The sequence below is a fragment of the Ornithorhynchus anatinus genome, unplaced genomic scaffold (assembly GCF_004115215.2).
Source record: "Ornithorhynchus anatinus isolate Pmale09 unplaced genomic scaffold, mOrnAna1.pri.v4 scaffold_264_arrow_ctg1, whole genome shotgun sequence".
Taxonomy (NCBI): Eukaryota; Metazoa; Chordata; class Mammalia; order Monotremata; family Ornithorhynchidae; genus Ornithorhynchus; species Ornithorhynchus anatinus.
The window spans coordinates 3,470,520-3,497,172 of NW_024396743.1; the positions used below are offsets into that span (position 1 = coordinate 3,470,520).

The following is a 26,653-nucleotide window of genomic DNA, read 5'->3' on the forward strand; positions in this document are numbered from 1 at the left end:
AGCCGGACTCCGCGAAAGGGGGGGAGGGGGATATGAGGAATCCGGCGGGGTGGCTCAACGGGCGGAGCCAGGCACTGAGGGTTTGACGGCGGAGGACTCGCGGGCCCCGTCCGTCCTTCCGCCCCCACCCAGGCGGGAGGCCGAAGGGGGGGGGGGGCTTCGTTTTACTTGAAACAGGAAGGCGGAGAGGGGAAAAGAGAAAGTTCTCCAGGGAGGGATGCCTCATCGCTCTGAATTTACAATGCAGGCGGATCCCGGACTCTCACCTGCTCGTCCAGGGCGTGAGTGGAGGATGGGGGAGGGTGTGAAAGGGAACGGTTCAAAAGAAACAAACGACCGAACCCAAAATACCGGGGGGGGGGGGGGGGGGGAGAAATGGAAAAAACGATCCGACATCTTGCAGACCGTCAAGGGGACGGAGCTCCGTGCCTAAGGAGACCGAGGTGACGCTACCGAAACCGGGTCGGCTCTCCCGGAACGCTTCGCCGAGCGGAGGGGAGCGATGGGAGTCGGGAGGCCCGGCCCAGAGGAGCGGAATCCCGAGGATTTCTGGCGGGGAGGGGGACGGAGGCGGGGAGGTGCGGGGAGGGGATGGGGGCGGACGGGCCGGGGCCGGGGCCGGGAAGGAGCAGAAAGAATATAAATTAGAACCGAAAACCAAAGCTAGGCTAGAGAGTGGGGGGAAAATAAAATAACCAGGGAGGGAGAGCCAGAAGGCCGGACGGAGAAAGAGGGACACCGAGGGCAGCTGATTCGGGGGGGGGGGGGGGGCGAGGGGCGGGGGGCTGCCCCGGAGGCCCTCTGGGGCCGGGCCCGCGCTCGCACGCTCACGCGCACCCTCACGCCCGCGAGGAAGATTGTTGTAAACGGGGGGCGGGGGGCGGGGAGGGGAAGAAGTCCAGGAGGTCCAGTTTCGGGGTGAAACCGCGTCTCGCGGGCGCCCACTTCGGAGGTCTCGGAGCCCGCCCCCCCCCGTCGCCGGTCAGCCCGCGGCCGGGGCTTCATTGCGGGGGACGGGCCGGCGGGCGGAGGTCAGGCCCTGGGGAGACTGCACATCTCGCAGTGGTCCGTGCCCGGCTGGTTCATGAAGGTGCAGTGCTGACAGGCCCACATGGCCGAGGCCGAGGCCGAGGCGGAGGAGGCCGAGGCGGAGGAGGCCGAGGCGGAGGCCGAGGAGGAGGAGGAGGCGGGCCCCGGACCCCCGCCGAACTCCGGCAGGCCTGGAAGCTGGACCCCGACCGTGCCTGGGGGACAGGGAGAGAGAGAAGCCCGCCGCCCGTCGGACGCCGCCCGGCCCGGGGGGGGGGGGGGCCCTCCCGGCCCCCGGCCCCCCCCCCCGCCACTCTTTCCTTCATTCCTCTGGATTTAACCGAGCGCTTACCGTGTGCCGTGCAAAGCACTGTACCGAGTGATTGGGAGAGCCCTGCGGCCGTGAGACCCCGGCCCCTCCCCAAACCGTAATCGTCGCACCGCCGGTTAAGCACTGAACCTACTCCAGGCAGCCCGCGAAGCAGCGTGGCCTAGCGGACCGGCTTCTCATCCCGGCTCCGCCGCCGCGGGACCCTGGGCGAGTCACTTCACTTCTCCGGGCCCCTGTTCCCTCATCCCTAAGACGGGGACGGAGACCGTGAGCCCCGCGGCGTCCAGCCCGATGAGCCGGGATCTCCCCCGGCGCCCGGTAAAGCGCCTGGAACGCAGCGAGCGCTGCCCAAATACCCCAGTGGTGGCGGTGATGGTTTCGAGCCCCCGGGGCCCGAAAATGACACGGCCGAGAGGGGCCGGGCCCGGGCCGCTTTTCCGAGCGCCCCTTTCGCGGAGCGGGGGACCCTCACCGACGCCTGCCCCGAGGGCAACTGTGGGCAGAGGACTCAGGTTCGCGGCTTCGCGCCCCGTCGGTCATCCTCCCTCCCGTCCCCACGGCCCGCGTTATCGTCGTCGTCGTCGTCACGTGCCGTCGGTTTCCCGTTCACGGCGACTCTACGCATCTATTCTCTCCGGACCGTCCCGTCCCCTGCCGTAATCCGTGACCTCGCCAAGGGTTCTTCCGTTATCGCCGTTAACGGTTTCTATCCGCCCGGCTCCCGCTCCGCCTCTCCCGCGTCTTCCCTGGACCCTTCCTATCCGCTGCCGTCTCTCCCGGAGAATTAGTCCTCCTGATAACGTCTCCAGAATACGCCGACCGCCTGGCCTTCCCGGAGACCGGTGTGGCTCAGATCTGGTCCGAAACCCATCTGCTGGTTTTGGGGGGCGGTCCGGGGGATTTCCGAAGGCCTTCTCCGATTTCAGAAGAATCGATGCCCTTCCGATCCCTCTCCGGCTCTTTCGGATCTATCCACCGTCCCCCGGAGACGCCACACGGCTAGCTCTGGGATTCACTCATTTCCATTCCCGTCCGTCTCCCCGCCCCCGAGACCGTCAGCTCGCCGCGAGCAGGGGACGTGTCCGTCTCTCGCCGCACCGTCCTCTCCCTGGCGCCGTGCTGGCCGCCGCGGACACGTTAAGCGCTCAATCAATGTGAGTGACAGACAGGAGCCAGGAGGGCGAGCGGCACGGTGACCCGAGCCTGGAGGCTCGGTGCCCGCCGGCCGGGCCGGGGCGTCCGCCGGGCCCCCGTTCCCGCGCTCGGGGCGGGGGGGGGGACACGTCCCCACGGGCCGTACTTACTGCAGAGCTGCTCGATGGTGGCCCACTGCTCCGACTTCTTCCACGTCTGGGCCAGCTCCTCGTTGCGGGTCCTGACGGCCTCCAGCAGCAAGCTCATGCTGTCCTGCAAGAGCCCGGACGGTCGGCACGCGCCACCCCTCGATCTCGGGACGCCCCGGGGAGGCAACCGCCAACCCGGCCCCGCGGGCTTGGAGGGCCCGAGGCCGGGCGCTCCTCGCCGGCAGGGACCGGGGCCTCGCGGCTGCGGCCCGGGAGTCGGGAGGGGGCTGGGTTCTAATTCCGCCTCCGCCGCGTGACCTTGGGCGGATCACTGCACCTCTCCGGGCCTCGGCGACCTCATCTGGAAAACGGGGAGGAAGACTCTTCCCCCGTTCTGGACCGTGAGCCCGTTGTTGGGTAGGGATCCTCTCTGTTGCCCAGTGTACTTTCCTAGCGCTTAATACGGCGCTCTGCACACGGTAAGCGCTCAATAAATACAATTGAATGGCCCCAGTGTACTTTCCTAGCGCTTAATACGGCGCTCTGCCCACGGTAAGCGCTCAATAAATACAACCGAATGGCTGGGAGCCCCGTGCGATGCAGCGTGGCTCAGCGGAAAGAGCCCAGGCTTCGGAGCCAGAGGTCACGGGTTCGACTCCCGGCCCCGCCACCGGCCAGCTGCGTGACTGCGGGCGAGTCACTTGGCTTCTCCGTGCCTCGGTTACCTCATCTGTAAAACGGGGATTGACCGTGAGCCTCACGCGGGACCACCCGACGACCCCGTATCTCCCCCGGCGCTAAGAACGGTGCCCTGCACACAGTAAGCGCTTAACAAATACCAACGTTATTATTATCACTATGCGGGACAGGGACCGGGTCCAACTCGGTGAGCTCGGCTCTCCCTCCGCGCTCAGTACAGCGCCTGGCACGCAGCAAGCGTTCGAAATACCGTAAAAAAAAAAAAAGGCAAAGTACCGCCGGCGTAGCCGATCCGCCGGGGAGGGTGACGGGGCGAGGGAGGAAGTTCCCGCGGGGGTCAGGACGCCGGTCGGCCGCAGCCCCGAGGCGGTGCCCGCCCCCCGGACCCTCCCCGTCCCCGAAGGGGACCTCGCGTACCTGAAGGGGCATGACCTCGTTGGTGACCAGGAAGAGCAGCAGGTGGAAGTCCGAGATGACGTCGAGGAAAACGGAGGTGGGGTTCTGGGCCAGGTACGTGGCCAGACTGTGGAAGTCCTGCGGGACGGGAAGCGCTCGATGAATACCGCCGGCTGACCCGTCGACCGACAGACCGTCGCACCGACTCTGCCCTCCGGGACTCTCTCGAGTGCTCAGACCAGCGCTCGGCACCCGGCAGGCGCTCGATAGGTAGCGTGGGTCGACGGAGCGAGGGACAGGCCGTCGGCTCCAAGTGGGCGGGGAACGGGCCTCGCTCGTTATATCGGACGCCGCGGAGACGTCAACCGCCGATTGGTCTGGCGGGGCGGGGGGGGGGGGGGTCACGTCTCGCAGTCCGGCCGCAGCCCGGGGCGGGGGGGGGGGGGATGGAACCGGAGTCCCGGGGGGCCCCTTACCTGCGTCTCTCCGAGGACGTCGCGGTTCTCGATGGGGAACGGGCTTTGAGAAATGGAAAAGGTGTAAACCGGATCCTTGGGGAAGGTCGTCGTGATCTGAGCCGACGGAAAACGGCGATCGATCATTAGGGTCCTCGGCGAGCGCCCGCCAGCTGCCGAGCGCCGTTCTAAGCGTTGGGGGACACGCGGGCTCCTTCCGGGACTCCCGGGAGCCCGACACCCTCCCTACCCCTCCTTTCAGCTCTTCTCTGACTAGGGAGGATAATGACGACGACGACGACGACCGTGGTATCTGGTAAGCACCGTCCCAAGCACCGGGGAGGATACAAGATCTCTCCGGAACTCCCAGGCCCGTGACGTCTTTCATTCGTTCATTCGATCGTACTGATCGAGCGCTTACCGCGTGCGGAACGCTGTACTAAGCCCTTGGGAGAGGACGGCAATAAACAGATACATTCCACAGCGAGCTTAGAGTCTAGATGGGGCCGGGGGCCCCGTCCCCCGTGGGCTCACGCTCTTAGTCCCCGTTTTCCCGACGAGGAAACTGAGGCCAGAGAAGTGAGGTGAACTGCCCAAGGTCACAAACCAGACGAGGAGCGCGGCCGGGATTAGAACCCAGGTCTCCTGACTCTCGTTCCTCACCCCCATCTTACCGCCGAGGGAGGTGAGGCCCGGAGAAGTGAGGAGAGGCGCCCAAGGGTCCCGCGAGAGAGAAGGAGCGCAGCCGGGATTGGGACCCGGGGCCGCGCTGCTTCTCCCTTCCCTCCCCCAACCCCGGGCCGTCCTCTGGCACGCGATGAGAAGAATAACTGTGGCGTCCGTTGAGCGCTCACGACGTGCCGGGCACTCGTCTAAGCCAAGCCAGTCGGGTCGGGCGCCGGCCTCGTCCCACACGGGGCGCCCGGTCTCGACCCCCCACTTTCCGGATGAGGCCCGGAAGTGAGGTGGCTCGCCCAGGGTCACCCGGCCGACACGTGGCACTAACCACCACCCGCCCCGGTTGGGGGGGGGGGGGGGAGCACTCACGTCGATGATCAGGTACTCCACGGGCAGGGGGCGGGCCAGCTGGGTGATCTCGTTGCCGAACTTGTCGATATCCTGAAACGGGAAGAGGTCGGAGGTCAGGCGCCTCCCTCTTCCCGCCGTTCCTCCGGGCGCTCCATCACAGCCCCGGTTATCGGCCGGAGGCGGGCCCCGTTAACGGCGGAGGGGCCGGGGGGAGTCGACCCGCCGGCGGTATTTACTGAGCACCTACTGCGCAGAGAGCCCGGACTAAGCGGCCGGGGGGAGGGGGTGTAACAGAGCGGCTTCACGCGCCCCCCGCCCCCAGCGAGCCGACCGGTCTACAGTTCCTCGAACGCTCCTCCGCGATGATATCTGTCGTCCATCTACTCCCGTTCGGGCCCCGTCTTCCCCTCTTAGCCGTCAGCTCGTTACGGGCGGGGGAAGCGCCTCGTCTCTTGTTCTGCTGTCCCCTCCCGAGGGCTCGCCACAGCGCTCCGCACGCGGTAAGCGTTCCATGAATACGATCGAATCGCCCCAGCACTTGGGACGGCGGCATTTCTTTATTTCATAAGTCCGGCTTGGCCGCGGGAGAGGGCTACGCCCGGTCAGGAGGCGGCCGCGAAGCCGCAGTGCCGCCCGGTGTCCGAGCCCGGGGGTCATTCATTCAATAGTATTTATTGAGCGCTTACTATGTGCAGAGCACCGTACTAAGCGCTTGGGATGAACAAGTCGGCAACAGATAGAGACGGTCCCCGCCGTTCGACGGGCTCACGGTCCGATCGGGGGAGACGGACGGACGAGGACGATGGGAATAAACAGCGTCGAGGGGAAGGACGTCTCGTAAAAACGATGGCGACTGAATAGAATCGAGGCGACGTACGATTCGTTAACTAAATAAATAGGGTAACGAAAATATATACGGTCTAGCGGACGGGTACGGTGCCGTGGGGATGGGAAGGGAGAGGTGGAGGAGCGGAGGGAAAAGGGGAAAACGAGGCTTTAGCCGCGGAGAGGTGAAGGGGGGATGGCAGAGGGAGTAGAGGGGGAAGAGGAGCTCGGTCCGGGAACGCCTCTCGGAGGAGGTGATTTTTAAGTAGGGTTTCGAAGAGGGAAAGAGAATCGGTTCGACGGAGGTGAGGAGGGAGGGCGTCCCGGGACCGCGGGAGGACGCGACCCGGGGGTCGACGGCGGGACGGGCGAGACCGGGGGACGGCGAGGAGGCGGGCGGCGGAGGAGCGGAGCGTGCGGGGCGGGCGGTGGAGAGAGAGAAGGGAGGAGAGGTAGGGAGGGGCGAGGTGACGGAGAGCCTCGAAGCCTAGAGTGAGGAGTTTCTGTTTGCAGCGGAGGTCGACGGGCGACCGCCGGAGTCGTTTAAGAAGGGGAGCGACGGGCCCGGATCGTCTCTGCGGGAAGATGAGCCGGGCGGCGGAGCGAAGGATAGACCGGAGCGGGGCGAGAGAGGAGGGAGGGAGGTCGGAGAGAAGGCCGACGCGGTAGTCTAGCCGGGATACGACGAGAGCCCGTAACGGTGAGGTGGCCGTTTGGGTGGAGAGGAGAGGGCGGATCTTGGCGATATTGTAGGGTCGGGGGAGCCGGGGCGCGAGCCCGCTCCGACCTTCCCATTGATCCTCGGGCCCACCTCCTCCAAGAAGCCTTCCCTCGCCACGCCCTCCTCTCCCGCTCCCTTTTGCGCCTGACTCGCTCCCTTTATTCATCCCCCCCCGCCCCGTCCAGCCCCTTACACCGCTCACGTCCGTGTCTGTTATTTATTTCTCAGTCTCCCTCTCTGCGCTGCCCGCTCGTTGTGGGTCGGGGACGACTCCACCGTGGCGTCCTCTCCCGGGCGCTTAGCCCAGCGCTACACGCACAGCCAGCGCTCAATAAACACGCTGCCTCTCGGACCGCCGAACCGTTCTCCCGGGAGGACGCCGCCTGCCCTTTGGAAAACTTGCCTTTAAATCCATCGGTCGACACCTCCATGCACGGGGAGGATGACCTACCCTGATTCCGATTCATTCACCCGTCTCGAGTGAGCGCTTCCCGTGTGCGGGGCCGTCTACGCGCCATCTGCCCCAGCGCTCGGAACAGTGCTCGGCACATTGTAGGCGCTTAACAAACACCGACATTACTGCCACGCGCTCGGGAGGGGACGATGCAACAGTAAACGGACCCGTTCCCCGCCCGCAACAAACTTACAGTCTAGAGGGGGAGACGGACGTGAACGGAAAGAAGGAAAGGAGGGGTGTGGGACATAAGGGGTGTGGGGGGGATGAAGGGAGCGAGTCGGGGTGACGCGGAAGGGAGAGGGAGAAGAGGAAAGGGGGCGCTTAGAGAATCTCCGTCAATCTAGCCGTGATTATTGAACTAAAACAACGTTTCAGCTATGGCCATTTAACCGAAATAATGTGCGTGGACACGTAAAGATAGTCCGGGGTGGGCTCTCACCTTGCAGAAGACGTCGCGTGCGTGTGTGTGTGTCTACGTAGGTGTACGTGTGGGTCCGGGTGCGCACGCAGGCCGGGGCGGGGCCTCACCTTGTAGAAGACGTCGGGGACGTACTGCTCGCTGCTGGACTCCTTGGCGTAGCCCAGCTCCGGGGCGTCCCGGCAGGGCAGCAGGCACTCGTCCCGGACCAGGGCCATGCACTGGTTGGACACCTGGTAGCCCTCGAAGTGGACCTGGTTGTCCGGGCCGCCTGGGGGGACCGAGGCGGCCGTCGGGACGGGCCCACCGCTCGTCAAACTCCCCGGCCCCGGCTGGGTTCCGTCTCCCCCCGCCCCCCCCCCCGAGATCGATCCACCGGTGGTCTTCGAGCGCTCACTGTCCGCGGGACGCTGGACCGAGCGCCCGGGGAAGGGTCTGTCACCACGGGGTCCACCCGGGGCTTGCGTCCGGCCCGGCGGACACCCGGAGGGGAGGGACGAGGGCGGGGAAGGCCGCCGCACGGGGAGGGAAACGGGGTTGGCGGGGGGGCCGGGCCAGGGCCCCGCCGAGGGCCCCGGGGCGTCCCACCTGTCGCCACGGCCGTGACGAACTTGGATCCGAAGTGTCCGTCCGGGGAGAGCCGGCACATGTTGGGGTGCTTGTTCTGGAAGTTTCCGGCGGTGATGCACTCCTCCGCGCTCAGGAAGTACGTGTCCTGCCACGAGACGAGCGCCGCGCCGGCAGTCGTTCCCACAACCCGGGGCCCTGTTCCTCCCTCGCTCAGTGATCGTCATAACGACGATAAAGGAGAATCAGGACACTCACGATGAGGGTGTTCGTTAAGCCCTCGCTACACGTCGAGGACCGGTCTAGGCTTCTATGCTCCGGGGGAGATACGAGTCAATAATAATAATAAAAAAATAACCGCGGTACTTGTCAGAGGCTCACTATGCGTCATAGTGACGAAGCCATAGTAGATCGAAGCCAATTCGTTCAGTCGTATTTAATGAGCGCTTACTGCGTGCGGAGCACTGTACTAAGCCCTCGGGAGAGGACAATACGACGATAAATAGATACGTTCCCTGCCCACAGCCAGCTTCCAGCCTAGACGGGGCTGGGGGGGGATGTTGGACGTAGCCCGTCCCCCACGGGGCTCACGCTCTTAATCCCCATTTTTCCGACGAGGAAACTGAGGCCCAGCGAGGTGAGGCGGATGGCCTAAGGTCACGCGACAGGCAAGGAGCGGAGCCGGGGTCAGAACCTAGGTCTGACTCTCGGTCCTCACCCCCGTCTTACCGACGAGGGAACCGCGGCCCGGGGAAGCGAGGAGGCTCGCCCAAGGGTCCCGCGACAGAGGAGGAGAGGAGCCGGGATTAGAACCCGGGGCCGCGCCGCTTCTCCCTTACCTTATTGCGGCTGTATCGGACCGTTCCCTTCCGAGTGTCTTCGGAGACGAGGTCGGTAAATATCCAGCCAACCTGGGAGGGAGAAAGAGATCGCATCCGCGGCGATTCCGACGCGAGAACGATCACGGGTGGCTTCCGTCCCCTGTGGGATGTTGGCTTAATAGTAATAATGACAATAATGATGGTACTTGTTAAGCGCTTACTACGATCCGGGCACCGTTCTAAGCGCCGGGGCGGATACCAAGCTAAATGGGTTGGACGCGGTCCCCGTCCCATGTGGGGCTTACAGTCTTCAGCCCCGTTTTACAGAGGAGGGAACTGAGGCCCAGAGCGGTCACGTCACCTGTCCCGACTCACACAGCAGACAAGTGGCGGAGGCGGCATTAGGACCCAGATCCTTCTGACTCCCAGGCCCGGGTGCTACCCGTCAGGCCGCGCTGCTTCTCTGACACAGTGCTCCGCGCACAGCAGCGGTCGACGATTACCACTGATGGATCCCCCCCCCCCCCCCGCCCGGTCTGCCGCCGCGAAATCCCAGCCGATCCGGGATTTCCACGCCCTCTCCCCTCACCGACCGGAAGCCTAGAGGACTGGCGAAAATCCCCGGCTTCTCCCCAGCCTGACCTAACCCGCGGACGGAAGAAGCGGACAGGGCTCTGGGAGTCAGAGGGCCCGGGTTCCGGCTCCGCCACCTTTCCGCTCAGTTGCTTTACGTCTCCGGGCCTCCCTTACCACGACTGTAAAACGGGGATGGAGACCGTGAGCCCCGCGTGGGACGGGGACCGGGTCCCACCCGATTAGCCTGGCTCCCCCCCGGGGCTCAGGATGGTGCCTGGCACACAGTAAGCGCTTAACGAACACCGCAAAGGAGAAAGGAGAAAAAAAAAAAGTCGACAGGTCCCGTGACCCCGGGCGAGGCACCTGTGAAACCCCGGGAGCCGACGGAGGGACGCGCGTGTCGCAGAGGGGGAGAAAAAATCAGCGAGGCCCGGAGTTGTCCGCGACGGGCGTCTCCAGGACGTGAGCTCCGGGGGAGGGAGAGGGTGTGAATGCGTGTGTTGGTGCGTGAAGACACGAGCTCTGATAAGGGGAGGCAGAAAAGGGTGCGTGTGTTTGTGTGGTGCAGAACGCAAACTCTTAGGGAGCGGGGAGGTGCGTACGTCTGTGTGACGACACAAGCTCCAGGAAGGGGGGGGAGTGTGTATTTGTGTGGGGTGAGGCACAAGCTCCGGGGGAGGGAGGGAGAGAGCGCGCATAAGATCGCAGATCGGACGAGACGCCCGCCACCCTCCCCCGGAAAAAATGGAGGAGCAGGAGGGCCACGGGGCCGAGCCGGCGGAAGGCGGCCCGGGATGAGGAGAAAGGGCGGGACGAGACCCTTCCTCTCTTACCGAGGTTCGGGTTTCGACAACGCACGCCCTCCGACTCCCAACCCTGGATGGAGCTTGCGTCTTCCTTCCTTCCCTCCCTTCCTCCCCTCTCAGCCCAAAGGGCCGTTTGGGCGGTGCCCTCCTTGCGTCTTGCCCCGGGGCGGCGGGGGAGATCCAACCCCCGTGAGGCTCGGCCCGCTCCGGACCCCCACCCCGTCCCCCGCGGGCCCGCCCCCGCCCGCCGGCAAGGGCGTCCTTACCTTTCTCAGGCCCAGTTTGGCGGCCATCTCATCCACCACCTCGGCTTTGGGGTCTTCCAGGAGCTCCAGGCTGTTCTGCGTACCGATCTGGGGGAGGGCGGGGGACGGGGGTGAGGGGACGGAGGGAGGAGAACACGCGCGCGTCACCGAGAGACCGGCGGTGGCCCGGCTCGGTGGCAAGAGCCCGGGCTTGGGAGTCGGGGGTCGGGGGTTCTAATCCCGCCTCCGCCACCTGGCAGCTCTGTGGCTTGGGGCGAGTCGCTTCCCTTCCTTGCTCTGGACGGACTTCAAGGTTTTCAGGCAATCTGGTGAAATTCGGTCTCCGAGCACCTTTCATTCGTTCATTCAGTCGCGTTTACTGAGCGCTTACTGGTGCGGAGCACTGTACTAAGCGGTCGGAAAGGACAGTGCGGCAACAGGTAGAGACCACCCCTGCCCACAGCGGGCTCACAGTCTAGAAGGGGGGAGACAAGGTAACGAAACAAGTAGACGGGCATCGACAGCATCGGTACAAATAAACAGAATTAGAGAGAGAGACTCCTCACAGAGAAAATAAACAGAGTAAATCTGGACTCAGACAGGCGGTGTAGGGCGGGAAGGGGGCAGAGCAGGAGGGAGGGAGTCGGGGCGACGGGGAGGGGAGGAGGAGCGGAGGAAGGGGGGAGGCTCGGTCACTGGGTCACGCGCGCCTCTTACAATAATTACCGTACTTGGGAAAGTGCGTTCAGCGCGCCAAGCACTGGACCAAGCGCTGGGAGGGGACAATATCAGAACAGGCTTATTCCCCAACCACGACCGGCCCACGGCCCAGAGGGGTCTCGCCACGGCGCGGGGCACGGGGCAGGCGCTTCGCAGACACAGAAAGGCGGGAGGAGGGAGCGTGCGCACGTGCGTCGGTGTGTCTCACCTGGGGGGGCTCGTAGATGAGGGCGACCTCGGCTCGGATGCCCAGGGGGATGTCCTTGTGCTCCGTGTAGCGGCCGTACAGGTAGCCGAAGTGCTGGCTGCCCGTTTTCCTCCAGAAGTCCAGGAAGCGGTCGGCGATGGTGTGGTTCTCGAACATGATGTTGTCCACGTGCCTGTATTTCTGGAAGACGGCGGGGCCGGGGTGAGGGGGCGGGACCCCCCCCCCCCCCGCCCAAGACGGGACCGGCCCACGAGCCCCACTCGGCCCCGGGCCCCTCTCTCGCTCTTTTTTAACGGTATTCGTTAAGCATCTACTAGGGGCCGGGCACTGTACTGAGCGCCGAGGGAGAGACGAGCTAGTCCGGTGGGAACCGGTCCCCCGTCCCGCGTGGGGTCCGCGGTCTCGATCCCCAGTTTCCGGGCGAGGGGGACCGAGGCCCGGAGGAGGGAAGCGATTCGGCCCAGGGTCGCACGAGAGACAGGCGGAAGAGCCGGGACTTCCCTTGACCCCCAAGCTCTTCCCAGCGGGTCACGCCGCTTCTCAAGAAGCGAAATGACTTGGCCAAGGTCACCCGGCGGCAGACGAGTGGCGGAGCCGGGATGAGAACGGAGGTCCTCCGACTCCCAGGCCCGGGCTCATTCCACCGGGCCACGCTGATTCGTTCCATCGCATTTACTGAGCGCTTGCTGTGTGCAGGGCACCGCGCTGAGCGTTTACGTGAAATGACAGGCCCCAGGTCGCACGCGAGACGAGGGGCGGGGCCGGGATGAGAACCCAGGTCCTCCGACCCCCAGGCCCGGGCTCTTTCCACCGGGCCGTCCCGGGGCTGGGCGAGGGGGCCGCCGCCGTGCCCCCCGCCCGGCTCACCTGTCTGTTGAGGGTGATGGCACTGGGCTGGCACTTGGTACAGATGCCATTGGGCCACGGGAGGTGCTCTTCGCAGCCCGACTTAATCTTGCAGCTGATATTCTCCAGGGCCACAAACTTCCCTCTGGAGTTAAAGAGAACGGAAGAGTGATAAAACCGCCACTTTCACCGCCCGGCTCCTCCTCCCTTCCGCGTGTCGCCTACGCGTTTGGGTCCGTCCCCTTTGGGAGCCGGATGGCCACGCGGCCCCTCGGCGCCCGTCGTCCAGATCCGTCAGTTATCGATTCCCAGCGGGGCCCGCCTCCCCGGCTAAGCGCCGGGAGAGCCGCTGAGTCGCGGGCTTCCCGGCCCCGGACTCCGGTCCGCCCCGGGTGGGAATCTTCCGCCCTTCTGGCTCCCGCCCTCCTCCATCCTCCTGGCGGCTCGTGGGTGGCCCTCGAAAGACGAGGTCGCCCATCCACCTCCGCAGCGAACGGAAACTCGTCCCCGGCGGGCTTAAAGCCGTCCATCTCCTCATCCCCTCCTAACCTCGCCTCGCCGCTCTCCCACTGACTCGGCGAGCACGTTCCGCTCCTCTCATGCCAACCTTCCCGCCGGGCCTCCGTCTCACCCGTCCCGCCTCCCCATCCCGCCTCCGGCCCGGAAACGCCCTCCCCTCCTCGAATCCCACGGACGACGACTCTCCTTCCCTTCAAAGCCTTATCGGAGGCCTGCCTCCTCCGAGAAGCCTTCCGTGACTGCACCCTCCTCTCCCCCCGCTCCCCTCTGCGTCGCCCTCACTCCCTTCACTCATCCCCCCCGCCCCCCATGCCCCACGCCACTTATGTATCTATCTGTAATTAATCAATTGCCTTATATTAATGTCGGTCTCCCCCTCTAGACCGTGAGCTCGCTACGGACAGGGAACGTATCGACTTGTCACACTGTCCTCTCCCAAGCGCAGAGTACAGCTTAGTACAGCGCACGACAAATGCGATCGAATAACTGCCGTACCGTCCTCTCCCAAGCGCTTAGCGTGGCGCTCTGCACACCGTAAGCGCTCAATAAACAGAACCGATTGGTGGATTCACGGGGCAGGGTGGCCCCGGCCGGCGCGAGCCACTTACTTGTCTGCTCCTCCGGTCAGCTTCTGGATGTAGGCGTGGAAAGACATGTGTTTCACGGGCGGCTCCAGGTGGTTCAAGTAATCCTCGTCAAAAGGCTGCCAAAAAAAAAAAAGAATACCCGGCCCGGGGGCCGTCGGTCTGACGGGACGGCCGGAGCCGAAGCCCGGGAGGGGGATCGGGGATTCCGGATCCGGCCGCCCACCCGGGGAGCTCTCCGGAGCAGGGGCCGGGATTCCGGCTCCAGCTGCCCGACCGGGGAGCTCTCCGGAGCGGGGATGGAATTCCGGGGGGGGGGGGAAAGAAGCAGGCGGCTGGTGCGGAAGGGATCGTCAGCTAGCCTCCTTCGCTAAAGCAGCGCGGCCCAGTGGCTGGAGCCCGGGGCCGGGAGTCAGAAGGATCTGGGTTCTCCTCCGCTTGTGTGCTGGGTGACCGTGGGCCAGTCGCTTCCCTTCTCTGGGCCTCGGTTTCCTCATCCTCAAAATGGGGATGAAGACTGCGAGCCCCAGGTGGGCCAGGGACTGGGTCCGACCTGTTTGGCTTGGATCTCCCCCAGGGCTTAGTACGGCGTTTGGTTCTTTCAACTGCAAAACGGGGATTCGATCCCCGCTCTCCCTCCTACTTAGACTCGGAGCCCACGTGGGACCTGATGATCTTTTACTCAGTCGTTCTTCTTGAGCGCTTCCCGGGCGCACAGCGCTGTACTAAGCGCGTGGGAGAGGACGACATCACCATCAACACACACGTTCCCTGTCCGTAATGAGCTCCCTCAGCGCTTCCTACAGTGCTTGGCGCAGAGTAGGCGCTTAACCGATACCACGATTTTTATTATAATTAACAGTATTAAATTTGATAATAAAGCTCTTACCTCCAGAGGAACGCAGTGGACACACTTTCCCAGGGGACCGTGCCGGCAGCTGGGAGAATCGCGGGCCGAAAAGAAACAAGCGCGGGGAGGTGAGTTTATTTGTTCCGTCACCACTGGGACTGTGTCTGACCTGATTTTTTTTTATATCCGCCCCAGCGCTTAGTACAGGGCCTGGCACATGGTAAGCGCTCAATACATCAGTGTTATCGTTATTATTAATAAAAAGGGGGTGAAATCCCCATTCTCCCTTCCCCTCGGCCCCGGGTGGGGCAGAGAAGGTGAGCCCCAAGGGGGACACGGACTCTGTCCAACCTGACTGGTCTGTGTCCATGCCAGCACGGAGAAAAATGCCTGACACGTAGTAAGCGCCTAATACCATCGCTACTAGTATCGTCATTACCCGTCTCGCCTCTACCCTGGTTATCACCTCAAAGGAATTTATCTCTGGTTCTATTTATCTATTCCGACGGTAGGGATGCCCGTCTGCTCGGGTTTTTTTGTGGTCCGTCTCTCCCCTCTGGACCGGGAGCCCGTGGTCGGGTAGGGCTCGTCTCCGTTGCCCAATCGTACTTTCCAAGCGCTCAGGACGGCGCTCTGCACACAGGAAGCGCTCAATAAATACGATCGAATGGATGAATTCTTCATAAACACCGCCACTGGCGGGAGGAGCATTATCAACATCGTCACCACCGCCTCAAGTCCTCAATTCGGGGCGGGAGGATGTCGGATTTCCAGAGGCGGCGTCGGCTAATAATAAGCGTGCTATCTGTTAAGCGCTTGCTATGTGCCGGGCACTGTACCGAGCGGGGGATACGAGTAAATCGGGTTGGACACGGTCCCCGTCCCACGTGGGGCTCGCGGTCTCAGTCCCCGTTTTACAGATGAGGGAACTGAGGCCCCGGGAAGCGAAGTGACTCGCTCGAGGTCACACGGCGGAGAAGCAGTAGCCTGATGAGGAGGGGTGGTCAGCTGTTAGCCCGACACACGCTCTCTCTTCCCCCCTCTGTCTCTCCCTCCCCCGTCTCTCTCTCTCCTCTGCCCCCCGACCCCTCCTCGAAAGAGATTTAATATACAGCGGGTCGTATCAGTCCACTCAAACCAGTTAATGCCGGTTCCCCTGGAGCGGGCCGAGGGTTGGGGGATCGAGCGGCTAATGACCGAGGCGGGGTCCATTTGGGCGCCATTTGAGGTTCTTCCATCCGACGGATAAAAGCCTGCTAATGCGGCCCTGGGAATCCCAGGGCTTCGCGGCGGGCGTTCCGCCTCGTCTGCAAAAAAATTCGGCGGCCCCGGAGGCCCCTCTCTCCAGGCCCAGGCGGGCGGCCCCCGGAGAGGTTTTTGTCCGCGGGGGCTAGGCTCTCTCGCTAAGAAACCTCGGACCGACCGATTAAAAATAAAATAAAAAAATCCCCCAACAAGAGAGCATACGGGCTCACCCATGCAGATTTTATCATTCTACAGGGTCCGGGGAGCGGGCTCTGCTCACTGCCTCGATGGCTCCGAAAGAGCCGCTTGGACCAAATCTGAACTCGCCTCTCGATCTGGACTGCCCCCCTCCCCGGCGCTCTGCACCAAAGAAGCGCTCAATACGTACGACTGAAGGAACGGTTCTTGGGGGGGGGGGGGGGGGGCGAGGGGGCCGGTTCGGAAGGGCTGACCTGACCTCCGACCCTGGGCGCCAAGCCGCCCTTCCCCGCTTTCCTTCCAGAGGGAGGAGCCGCGCGGACCGGAGCGGGAGACCTGGGAGTCCGGGGACCTGGGTTCTAATGGCCGCTCCCCCGCCCGTCTGCTGCGTGACACTCTCTGTGCCTCGGTGACCTCATCTGGAAGACGGAGACTTTGAGCCCCACGGGGGACAACCCGACGGCCTCGGATCTACCCGGGTACGGTGGCCGGCCCGGAGAGAGCGCTTAACGGACACCGCAGCCGGCAGGAGAGAGAAGGGGATCTGACCCCCTCTTGGCCGATAAGGGACCGGAGGCCCCGCGGCTACGTACAGCTGGGGGTCGCGGCTCCTGTAGATCTTCCCGTCCTGCTTGCTCAGGTACTGGTCGATCTCGTCTTCGACCACGGGGGCCAGGCTCCAGGTCTGGGGTCCCTGGCCGCCGGAGGTGTCCATGGCCGCCGACGGCCCCGCCGACGGGACGAGGAACAGGAGGTCGCCGTGTCTGTTGGGAAACGGGAGCCGGCGGGGGGGGGGGGGGGGCCGGCCGGTCAGCGCCGCTCTCCTGCGGTCGATCCTACCTACTGAGCGCTTCCGGGGGGGGCAGAGAACTGGACCGAGCGCCAGGGGGTGGACGACAAAACGATAAACGGACGCGCTCCCCGCCCACAACGAGCCGACGGTCCGGCTGAGCGCTTCCCGTCTCTCCGTCGACCCAGCCTTCCCGCCCGACCCCCGGAGGACACTATCCCCGCTCAGCCTTCCGGCTACTGGAGAGACGCCAACCCGAACGGCTCGGGGGAAGGGGACGGGTTGCCAGTCGACCGGGAGCCTCCACGGGGGCCGAAAACGTGAAAGTGGACGGTCCAAGCCTCCCTCCCTCGCCCAGGGGCACCTACTTGATTTTCAGCAGGTTGAGGGATTTATTGGGGGAGGCGGTTATCTCGCCGGTCTTGTTTCTATTGATGTAAACCGAGAAGCCGTTATTCCCGAAGCCAAACTCCTTGGCCACCTGAAACGAGAAGGGGATGGGCGAAACGGGGTCAGCGCCGCCCGCCCACGGGGCTGCTAGGGAGGGGTCCGGATTCTCTCCCCTCCGTAAACGCTCCATTTTATCCGAACGTATGGATCGTTTCGCTTTCCTTCCGAAGGGGCTCTGGGCTCGGGAAGTATTCCATCCGTACCAATGACCGACTGACCGAATGAGGAATCTCCCCCCAAAAATAAAAAGAAAATCCATCAGTGGTATTTACTGAGGTCCGTCAGTGGTATTTACGGAGCGCTCCCGATACTGCACTTCCCGAGGTCACTGTACTAAGCGCTGGGAAAGAGTACGATACTTCGGGATCCCTGCCCGGGATGAGCTTAGAGTCCAGGGGGGGAGATGGACATCACTATTAAGTTACAAATAGAATCAGGTAATGTCTTCATAAAAAATTTAAATGACACCCGATCTTTGGAGCGCGTGATTTCCTCTATCTTCCACCCTCCCGTTAGGGGGTCCAATACAGCAGAGAGTCGGCCATTTTGGGAGGGGGCCCCGTGATCAACACGCCGCTCGGTGACCGTTAGCCACGCGGCCCGGGGCGGTCCAGCCGCCCCTGCCCCCCCGGCCCCCGACTGGATCTAAAGCCGACGGGGAGGTGGGATTCTCCGAGACCGCTTCCCCTGGCCGGAAAATCGGTGCCCTGAAGAATTTCTTTTGCGTCCTCGACTCGGTCGATCGAATTTAGGGAGTGCTTACCGTGCGCGGAGCACCGGATTAGGCTTCTGGGAGAGGACGGCGGAACGACAAACGGACGCATTCCCTGCCCACGGCGAGCTTACTAGAGTCTAGGAGGGGAGACGGCGTGAATAGAAAGAAATGACCGCTGTGGACCTAAGCGGTACGGGGTCGAGGGGGGGGGATGAAGAAAGGGAGCAAATCGGGGCGACGCAGAAGGGAGCGGGAGAGGAGGAGAGGAGGGTGCGGTCAGGGAAGGCCTCTGGGAGGAGATGGGCCTTCCAGAAGGCTTTGAAGAGGGGGAGAGCCATCGCCTGTGGGATTTGAGGAGGGACGACGTTCCGGGCCACGAGCCCACCATCTCCGAGCCCCGCCGCTTCTCTGGATCCGCCTCAGTGCTCAGTACAGTGGCTGGCGCACGATAAGTGCGTGACAAATACCACCATTATTATTACAGCTGTCATTTATTTCTATTTGCGGGCATCTCCCCCGCTAGACTGTCAGCTCGTTGTGGGCAGGGAACGTGCCCTGTTGTACTGTCCTCTCCCAAGCGCGTAGTACAGTGGCCTGCACGCGGTGAGTCCCTAATAGAAATGATCGAATGAGCCCAGGGTACGCGCTTAACACCTGCCATTTAAAAGAAGAAAACGGGGGGAGGGGGGGCGGGAAGAGAGCCAGAAAGGCGGCGGGTACCTTTTTTAAAAACGTGGCGGCCGTTTCCCTCTTGGTAGCCGTGATCCGCTTCATCCCTTCCGGGGACTGGACCCGGATTATCTGCGGAGGCGGGAAGAGAAAGGAACGTCAGGGCGGGAGAGCTCCTTGGGGGCCGGGAACGTGCCTACTGTTATACCCTTCTACTGTCCCCTCCCGAGTGCTCTGCCCACAGTCGGCGCTCAATAAATCCAAGCACTTCTCCTCTCCCGCCTTAAGGACGGCGTCGGCCTCCAGGCCGACCTCCCGGCCTCTCCGCACTCCAGTCCGGCCTTCGCCGCGCTGCCCGCGTCGTTCTCCTACAGAGACGTTGGGGCCGCGTTTCCCCGTTTCTCGGGACAATCCAGCGGCCGCCCATCCGCCTCCGTAAACAGAGACTCCTCGCCGGCGGCTTTAAAGCCGTCCATCCCCTCGCCCGCTCCGACCTCACCTGGCCGCTCTCCTCCCCCGACCCGGCGCGCACGCTCCGCTCCTCTAACGCCAAACCTGCTCACCGGGCCTCCGCCTCGCCCGTCTCGCCGCCGACCCCCGGCCCGCGTCCCGCCTCGGGCCCGGAACGCCCTCCCTCCTCAAATCCCGGACGACGACTCTCCCCTCCCTTCCGAGCCTTATCGAAGGCCCATCCGTCTCCTCCAGGAGGCCTTCCCTGACTAAGCCCCGACCTTTCCTCTTCTCCCACTCCCTTCCCCGTCGCCCTGCCTCGCTCCCTTTATACATTCCCCCGTCCCAGCCCCACACCTCTTATGTCCGGATCCATCGTTTTCTTTATTTCTATTCCCGTCTGTCATCCCCCCTAGACTGGAAGCTTGTGGAGGGCAGGGAATGTGTGGATTTGCTTTACTTGCCCAAGCGCTTAGGACGATGTTCCGCACACAGTAAGCACTGGGATACGACTGAACGTTTTTACCGTCAGCTCGTAGGCAAGGATCGTGCCGACCAACTCTGTTGTTCTGGACCCTCCTAAGCATTTAGGCCAGTGCTCTGCACCCCTTAAGCGCTCAGTAAATACCACTGATGATGCCGGGCAGCAGCATGGCGCAGTGGCTAGAGGCTGGGAGTTAGGTCACGGGTTCTAATCCCGGCTCCGCCAGCTGTCTGCTGTGTGGCCTTAGGTAAATCACTGCCCTTTTCTTGGCCTCAGTTCCCTCATCGGGAAAATGGGGATGAAGACCAGGGGCCCCAAGTGGGACAGGGACCGCGTCCAACCCGATTTGCTTGTCTCCACCCCAGCGCTTAGTAGGGTGCCTGGCCCTTAGTGAGCACTCGAAAGTTGCCCAATTATTAAGTGCAGGGGATGATACTATTACTTTTATTCATTTGCTCGTACTTATTGAGCGCTCCCCATGCGCACAGCACTGTACTGAGCGCTTGGCCCGACACCAAGTAAGCGCTTACCGAACACGAGTTCTCATCATCGCTATTAAGTGCCGCTGATGACGTCACTAGTACTTTTATTCATTCGCTCGTGCCTATTTAGAGCTTCCCCTGTGCAGAGCGCTGTCTAAAGCGCTTGGCCTGGCACTGCATGAGTATAATAATAATAATAATAATAATAATAATAATAATAAGTGGCGAAGGCAGGATTAGGACCTTCTGAGTCCCAAACTTGTGCTCTAGCCACTGCGCCGATCAATTCTTTCTATTACAGTAGGACACATTCCCTGTCCGCAGCGACCTTCCAATCCCGGAGCGTGTAGAGACCCCAGCGTTTAGCGCAGGGTTTAGGCGGCGAGTCCGGCGGCGAATGGGGCCTGGGAAGGGGGAATGGCGGGGTGGGGGAAGGGGAGGAGGAGGTGGAGGAGAGGAGAGGATTTCTATTGAGGCTACTGACGTCTGTTTACTTGTTCCGATGTGTATATACATCTGAAATTCTATTTATTTCTATTGATGCCCGTTTACTCGATCTGATGTGCATATACACCTCTAATTCTATTGATTTCTACTGATTCTGTTGATGCCTGCTCACTTCTTTTGATGAGCATATACATCTATAATTCTATTTCTACTGATGCTATTGATGCCCATCTACTTGTTCTGATGTATATATATATATACATACGTATACATGTATATGATACGTACATATCAATAAATGTATATTGCATATATAATATATATTTATTGATTTCTGATTCTATTAAGGCCTGTGTACTTGTTTTGATGTACACATACATCTAAAATTTTTATTGCTATTTATTGATGCCCATCTATTTATTTCGATGTGTATATATATATCTCTAATTCTATTGATCTTTACTGACGCTATTGATGCCCGTCTACCTGTTTTGATGTTTACATCCAGCTGTAATTCTGTTGATTTTTATGGATGCTACTGATGCCTGTCTTCTTGTTCTGAAGCGTAGGTACACATCTCTAATTCTATTGATGCCTGTCTACTTGTTCCGACGCATCTATATACACAAGCATCTATAATTCTATTGATTTTTATCGACGCTACTGATGCCTGTCTGCTCGTTTCGACGCGTATTCACATCTCCAATCCGGCTTAGTGCAAAGAGCCCGGGCTTGGGAGTCGGAGGACGTGGGTTCTAATCCCGACTCTGCCACTAATGAGCTGTGTGGCTTTGGGCAAGTCGCTTCACTGGGCCTCAGTTACCTCATCTGTCAAAGGGGGATGAAGACTGTGAGCCCCACGGGGGGCAACCTGATGGCCCTGTATCTCCCCCAGGCCTTAGAACAGTGCTTGGCACATAATAGACGCTTAACAAATACCATTTTTATTTTTATTTGTTACTTATCTACTGTGACCGTATCGACGCCTCTCTACTTGCGTTGTCGTTTGTCTCCCCCTTCAATTGGACTTTCCAAGCGCTTCGTCCAGTGCTCCGCACCCAGGAAGCGCTCCCTAAATACGACCGAATTGGTTGCCGAGTTGTAATAATAATAACGTCGGTATTTGTTAAGCGCTTACTATGTGCCGAGCACTGTTCTAAGCGCTGGGGTGGACACAGGGGAATCGGGTCGTCCCACGTGGGGCTCACAGTCTTCATCCCCATTTTACAGATGAGGGAACTGCGGCACAGAGAAGTGAAGTGACTCGCCCACGGTCACCCAGCTGACACAAGTGGCAGAGCTGGGATTCGAACTCATGACCCCTGACTCCAAAGCCCGTGCTCTTTCCACTGCGCCACGCTGCTTCTCTGTTGTCCTTTCCAAGCGCTCGGCACAGTGCTCTGCGCCCAGGAAGGGCTCAATAAAGACGATCAAACGAATGATTGAGTGGCTATGGCTGAGCTGTCCTTTCCGAGCGCTCGGCACAGTGCTCTGCGCTCAGGAGGCGCTCAATAAATACAACCAAATGCATAAACCAAATGCATGAGAAGCAGCATGGCTCAGTGGAAAGAGCATGGGGCTTTGGAGTCACAGGTCATGAGTTCGAATCCCAGCTCTGCCACTTGTCAGCTGTGTGACCGTGGGCAAGTCACTTCACTTCTCTGTGCCTCAGTTCCCTCATCTGGAAAATGGGGATGAAGGCCGTGAGCCCCACGTGGCACAACCCGATTCCCGTGTCTCCCCCAGCGCTTAGAACAGTGCTCGGCACATAGTAAGCGCTTAACAGATACCAACATTATTATTAAACGAATGACTACGGCCGAGCTGTCCTTTCCAAGCGCTTAGCCCAGTGCTCTGCGCTCAAGAAGCGCTCAGTAAAGACGCCCAAACGAAGAAACGAGCGACTACGGCCGAGCTGTCCTTTCCAAGCGCTCAGCACGGTGCTCTGCGCTTAAGAAGCGCTCAATAAATGCGATCAAACGAATGACTACGGCCGAGTTGTCCTTCCCAAGCGTTTGGCACGGCGCTCCGCGCCCAGGAAGGGCCGAGGAAAGAGGACTGGCCGACAGGGGAGGAGGAGGGGGACTGTGCTGTCGCCGCCGCCTCCTCCCCCGGGCCGCCCTCCGGCCCCGGGCCTGACTCACGATGCTGTCGGCCATGGCGGCCGCCGCTCCGTCGGGGCTCCTGCTGCCGCTGTCTCCGCGGGGTGAGGGCGAGGGCGAAGAGGAGGAGGGCGGCGGCGGCGGCGATGGCGGCGGGAGGCCCGGTCCCCAGGCGGAGGCCGCAGGCCCGGTGCCCCCCTCAATGCGCTCCCCCGCCCCCACATCCGGCTCCCCCGCCGCTCGACGGGCGCCTCCCTGAATGCGCTCCCCCGGCCGCGCGGCTGCAGAAACAACGTTCCGGCCCCCCGCCCCCGCCCCCGCCCCCGCCCCGCGCGCCTGACGGACGGACGGCGACTCCGGAAGCTGCGTTGCGGCCCCCCTCGCCCCGCCCCCCTCGGCATGATGGACGGCTGGCGGCGCCGGAAGTCTCCTCCAGGTCCCGCCCCCTTCCGCTTGATTGACAGCCGGCGCCGGGCGGCCACAGACCGCCTCCTCAAGGGGAGTCCGTCCGTCCATCCATTCATCCATCCATTCATTCATTCCATCATTCATCCATCCATTCCATCATTCATCCGATCATCCCATCATCCATCCACCCATCCATCCATCCATTTCATCATTCATCCATCCATTCATTCATTCCATCATTCATCCACCCATCCATCCATTCATCCATTCATCCATCCATCCATTCATTCATTCCATCATTCATCCATCCATCCATTCATCCATTCATTCATCCATCCATTCATTCATTCCATCATCCATCCATCCATCCATTCATTCCATCATTCATCCATCCATCCATTCATCCATTCATTCATCCATCCATTCATTCATTCCATCATCCATCCATCCATCCATCCATCCATCCATCCATCCATCCATTCATTCCATCATTCATCCATCCATCCATCCATCCATCCATCCATCCATTCATCCATTCATTCATCCATCCATTCATTCATTCCATCATCCATTCATCCATTCATTCATCCATCCATTCATTCATTCCATCATCCATCCATCCATCCATCCATCCATCCATCCATCCATCCATTCATTCCATCATTCATCCATCCATCCATCCATCCATCCATTCATCCATTCATTCATCCATCCATTCACTCATTCCATCATTCATCCATCCATTCATTCATTCATTCCATCATTCATTCATTCCATCATTCATCCATTCATCAATCCATCCATTCGTTCATTCATCAATTCATTCCATCATTCATCCATTCATCCATCCATCCATCCATCCATCCATCCATCCATCCATCCATCCATCCATCCCATCCATCCCATCCATTCCATCGTACTTATCGAGCTATTACTCTGTGCAGCGTGACTCAGTGGAAAGAGCTTGGGCTTGGGAGTCGGAGGTCATGGGTTCGACTCCCGGCTCTGCCACTTGTCAGCTGTGTGACTGTGGGCGAGTCACTTCACTTCTCTGTGCCTCACTTACCTCATCTGGAAAACGGGGATTAACTGTGAGCCTCACGTGGGACCACCTGATGACCCCGTATCTCCCCCGGCGCTTAGAACGGTGCTCTGCACATAGTAGGCGCTTAACAAATACCAACATTATTATCCTCCCCGGCGTTTAGAATAGTGCCGTGCACACAGTAAGCACTTAACAGATACCAATATTATTATTATTACTAAGCACTCGGGAGAGTCCACTAGAACAGTAACCAGAGACGTTCCCTGCCCACAGGAGCTGACAGTCCAGAGTGGATAATAATAATCATGTTGGTATTTGTTAAGCGCTTACTATGTGCCGAGCACTGTTCTGAGCGCTGGGGGGAGACACAGGGTAATCGGGTTGTTCCACGTGAGGCTCACAGTCTTCATCCCCATTTTACAGGCAAGGTCACTGAGGCCCAGAGAAGTCAAGCGTCTTGCCCAAAGTCACACAGCTGAGAGGTGGCAGAGCCGGGATTGGAACTCACAATCTCTGACTCTTAAACCCGTGCTCTTTCCACTGAGCCACGCGGCTTCTCTTATCAGCCAATGGTATTGAATCAGAGGCAGTTACTGAGCACTTATTGTGTGCAGGGCGCTGTACTGAGCGCTCGGGAGAGTCCAGTACAACAGAGCGGGTGGACACGTTCCTTCCCCACAGTCTAGAATGTCTGACTCGCATCAAGGCCTCCCTTCTAGAGAAGCAGCGCTGGCTAATGGTTAGACCCCCCCCGGGGTCCTGGAAGTCTAAGGACCCGGGTTCTCATCCCGGCCCTGCCCCTTGTCTGCTGGTTGACCCTGGGCAAGTCACTTCCCTCCTCTGGGCCTCAGTTTCCTCACCTGGAAAATGGGCACCCAATGCCCGGTCTGCTTCGGCCTTAGGTCGTGAGCCCCGCTGCGGGGCAGGAACTAGGTCTGACCTGATGATTTCGTATCTACCCTGTCGCTCGACACAGAGTACATTATTAACTGGGGTATTTGTTAAGCGCCTGCTATGTGCCAAGCGCTGTAATTATGTTAATGATAACGTAGCGAGCACAGGGGGAGACTGAAGACCTCCTGGTCGGACACAGTTCCCGGCCCACACGGGTCTCACGGTCTAACTAGGAGGGGGTGGGATTTAATCCCATTTTACAGATGAGGATACTGAAGGCCAGACAAGTAATGGGTATAGGGTTATAATTCTATTTATTTATATCGATCCCCTTCTACTTGTTTTGGTTTGTTCTCTGCCTCCCCGCTTCTAGACCGTGAGCCCGTCGTCGGGCAGGGATTGTCTCCGTCTGTTGCCGATCTGAACTTTCCAAGCGCTTAGTACGGTGCTCTGCACACAGTAAGCGCTTAATAAATACAACTGAAGCGACTTGCCCAAGGTCGCCCAGAAGACATAATAATAACTGTGGCATTTGCTAAACGTGTACTCTGTGCCGGGCACCGTTCTGGATACAAGCCAAAGGGGTTGTTCGCAGTCCCCCGTCCCACGTGGGGCTCCCGGGCTTCATCCCCATTTTCCAGCCGAGGGAACTGAGGCCCAGAGACGTGAAGGGACTCGTCCGAGGCCTCCCAGCAGGCAAGCGGCAGAGCCGGGATGAGAACCCAGGTCCTTCTGACTCCCAGGCCCGGGCCCTACCCGCTAGGCCGCCCCGCTTCTCCAACGAGCGCTTAATCAAGACCGTTATCTGTGACCATCACCTTCGTCTTCATTTGGCCGAAGGCGGCTTCACGTCGGGATGTCCGTTGAGCTTTCAATTACGTCTTTTCCTCCTTACTGCCGTAGCCCCGACGGGATGTGAGCTGAAAATCCTAATCCCAGCCAGTCCCTGCTCAACGGCCCCTGACAAGTGGCGGGGTTTTGGTGAAGCCCCGGCCGCCCAGACTCGGCGCGGTTCCGCTCTTCTGTGACCTCAGACGGAATCCGGTCTCCCGGCCGTCTCCGAGGGTGGGGACCCACCGTGGTCCATCGACCAACCTACGGCATTGTTAGCGTCTTGCTTTGGCGCTTACTCTGTGCCTTGTGCTGTTCTAAGCGCTGGGGTAGATACAGGGGAATCAGGTTGTCCCACGGGGGGCTCCCGGTCTTCATCCCCATTCTCCAGATGAGGAAACCGAGGCCCAGAGAAGTGAAGTGACAAGTAAGCCGAGGCGGGGGGGGGGGCGGGCGGCAGGGCCTAGTGGATAGAGCAGGGACCTGGGAGTCGGAAGGTTGCCATCCCGGCTCTGTCGCTGTGTCTTTTGCGTGACCTCGGGCAGGTCGCTTCGCTTCTCCGGGCCTCGGTTCCCTCCTCTGTAAAGTGGGGATGAAGACCGTGAGCCCCACGTGCCCAACCCGGTTTGCTTGTATCCACCTCTCCACTCACTACAGTGCCCGGCAAGCGCCTAACAAATACCAGAATTAGAACCACTGTTACGTGGGACAGGGATCGCGTCCAATCCGATCACCTTCTATCTACCCCATCGCTTCGTACGGTGTCTGGCACGAGGTAGGCATTTCACAAATACCACAGTCGTTCTTACTATTTATTGAGCATGAACTAGGTGCAGAGCACTGGATTTATCCTATTCCACTGTCCTTGAAGTAGCAACCCCCCTTTCGTCTTCTTCCGCTCCTCTCTGCATCGCCCTGACTCGCTCCCTCAATTGTCTGCCGTGTGACTTTGGGCAAGCCACTTAATTTCTCTGTGCCTCCGTCGCCTCAACTGTATAATGGGGATTAGGACCGCGAGCCCCACGTGGGACGATCTATTCTGTATCTACCCCAGAGTT

The 26,653-nt window shown here is 60.8% G+C and overlaps 1 protein-coding gene across 2 annotated transcripts; it reads right to left on the minus strand.

The window, feature by feature from the left end:
- Positions 1–911: 911 nt before the first annotated feature.
- On the minus strand, positions 912–25,732 carry NPLOC4 (NPL4 homolog, ubiquitin recognition factor). 2 transcript variants are annotated; one of them, XM_029056951.2, is made up of 17 exons: positions 25,583–25,732; positions 18,504–18,584; positions 16,987–17,099; positions 16,422–16,592; positions 14,425–14,473; positions 13,560–13,654; positions 12,454–12,577; positions 11,587–11,766; positions 10,680–10,766; positions 9,050–9,121; positions 8,232–8,358; positions 7,754–7,914; positions 5,241–5,312; positions 4,215–4,310; positions 3,760–3,876; positions 2,665–2,767; positions 912–1,244 (listed from the first exon to the last, which is right to left on the minus strand). In XM_029056951.2, exons 1-17 carry the CDS (start codon positions 25,592–25,594, stop codon positions 1,033–1,035), a joined length of 1,872 nt encoding a protein of 623 aa, XP_028912784.1. In that variant the 5' UTR covers positions 25,595–25,732; the 3' UTR covers positions 912–1,032. The 2 variants fall into 2 exon arrangements, with proteins under 2 accessions (XP_028912784.1, XP_028912783.1); XM_029056950.2 differs by lacking the exon at positions 25,583–25,732 and adding an exon at positions 22,460–22,605.
- Positions 25,733–26,653: the final 921 nt, after the last annotated feature.

Coding starts and splice junctions, on each gene's coding strand:
- NPLOC4 (XM_029056950.2), bottom strand. Junction 11,767..12,453: donor CCATCACCCTCAACAGACAG/GTGAGCCGGGCG, acceptor GCCGTCTTCCAG/AAATACAGGCACGTGGACAA. Junction 8,359..9,049: donor TCCGATACAGCCGCAATAAG/GTAAGGGAGAAG, acceptor GTCTCGTGGCAG/GACACGTACTTCCTGAGCGC.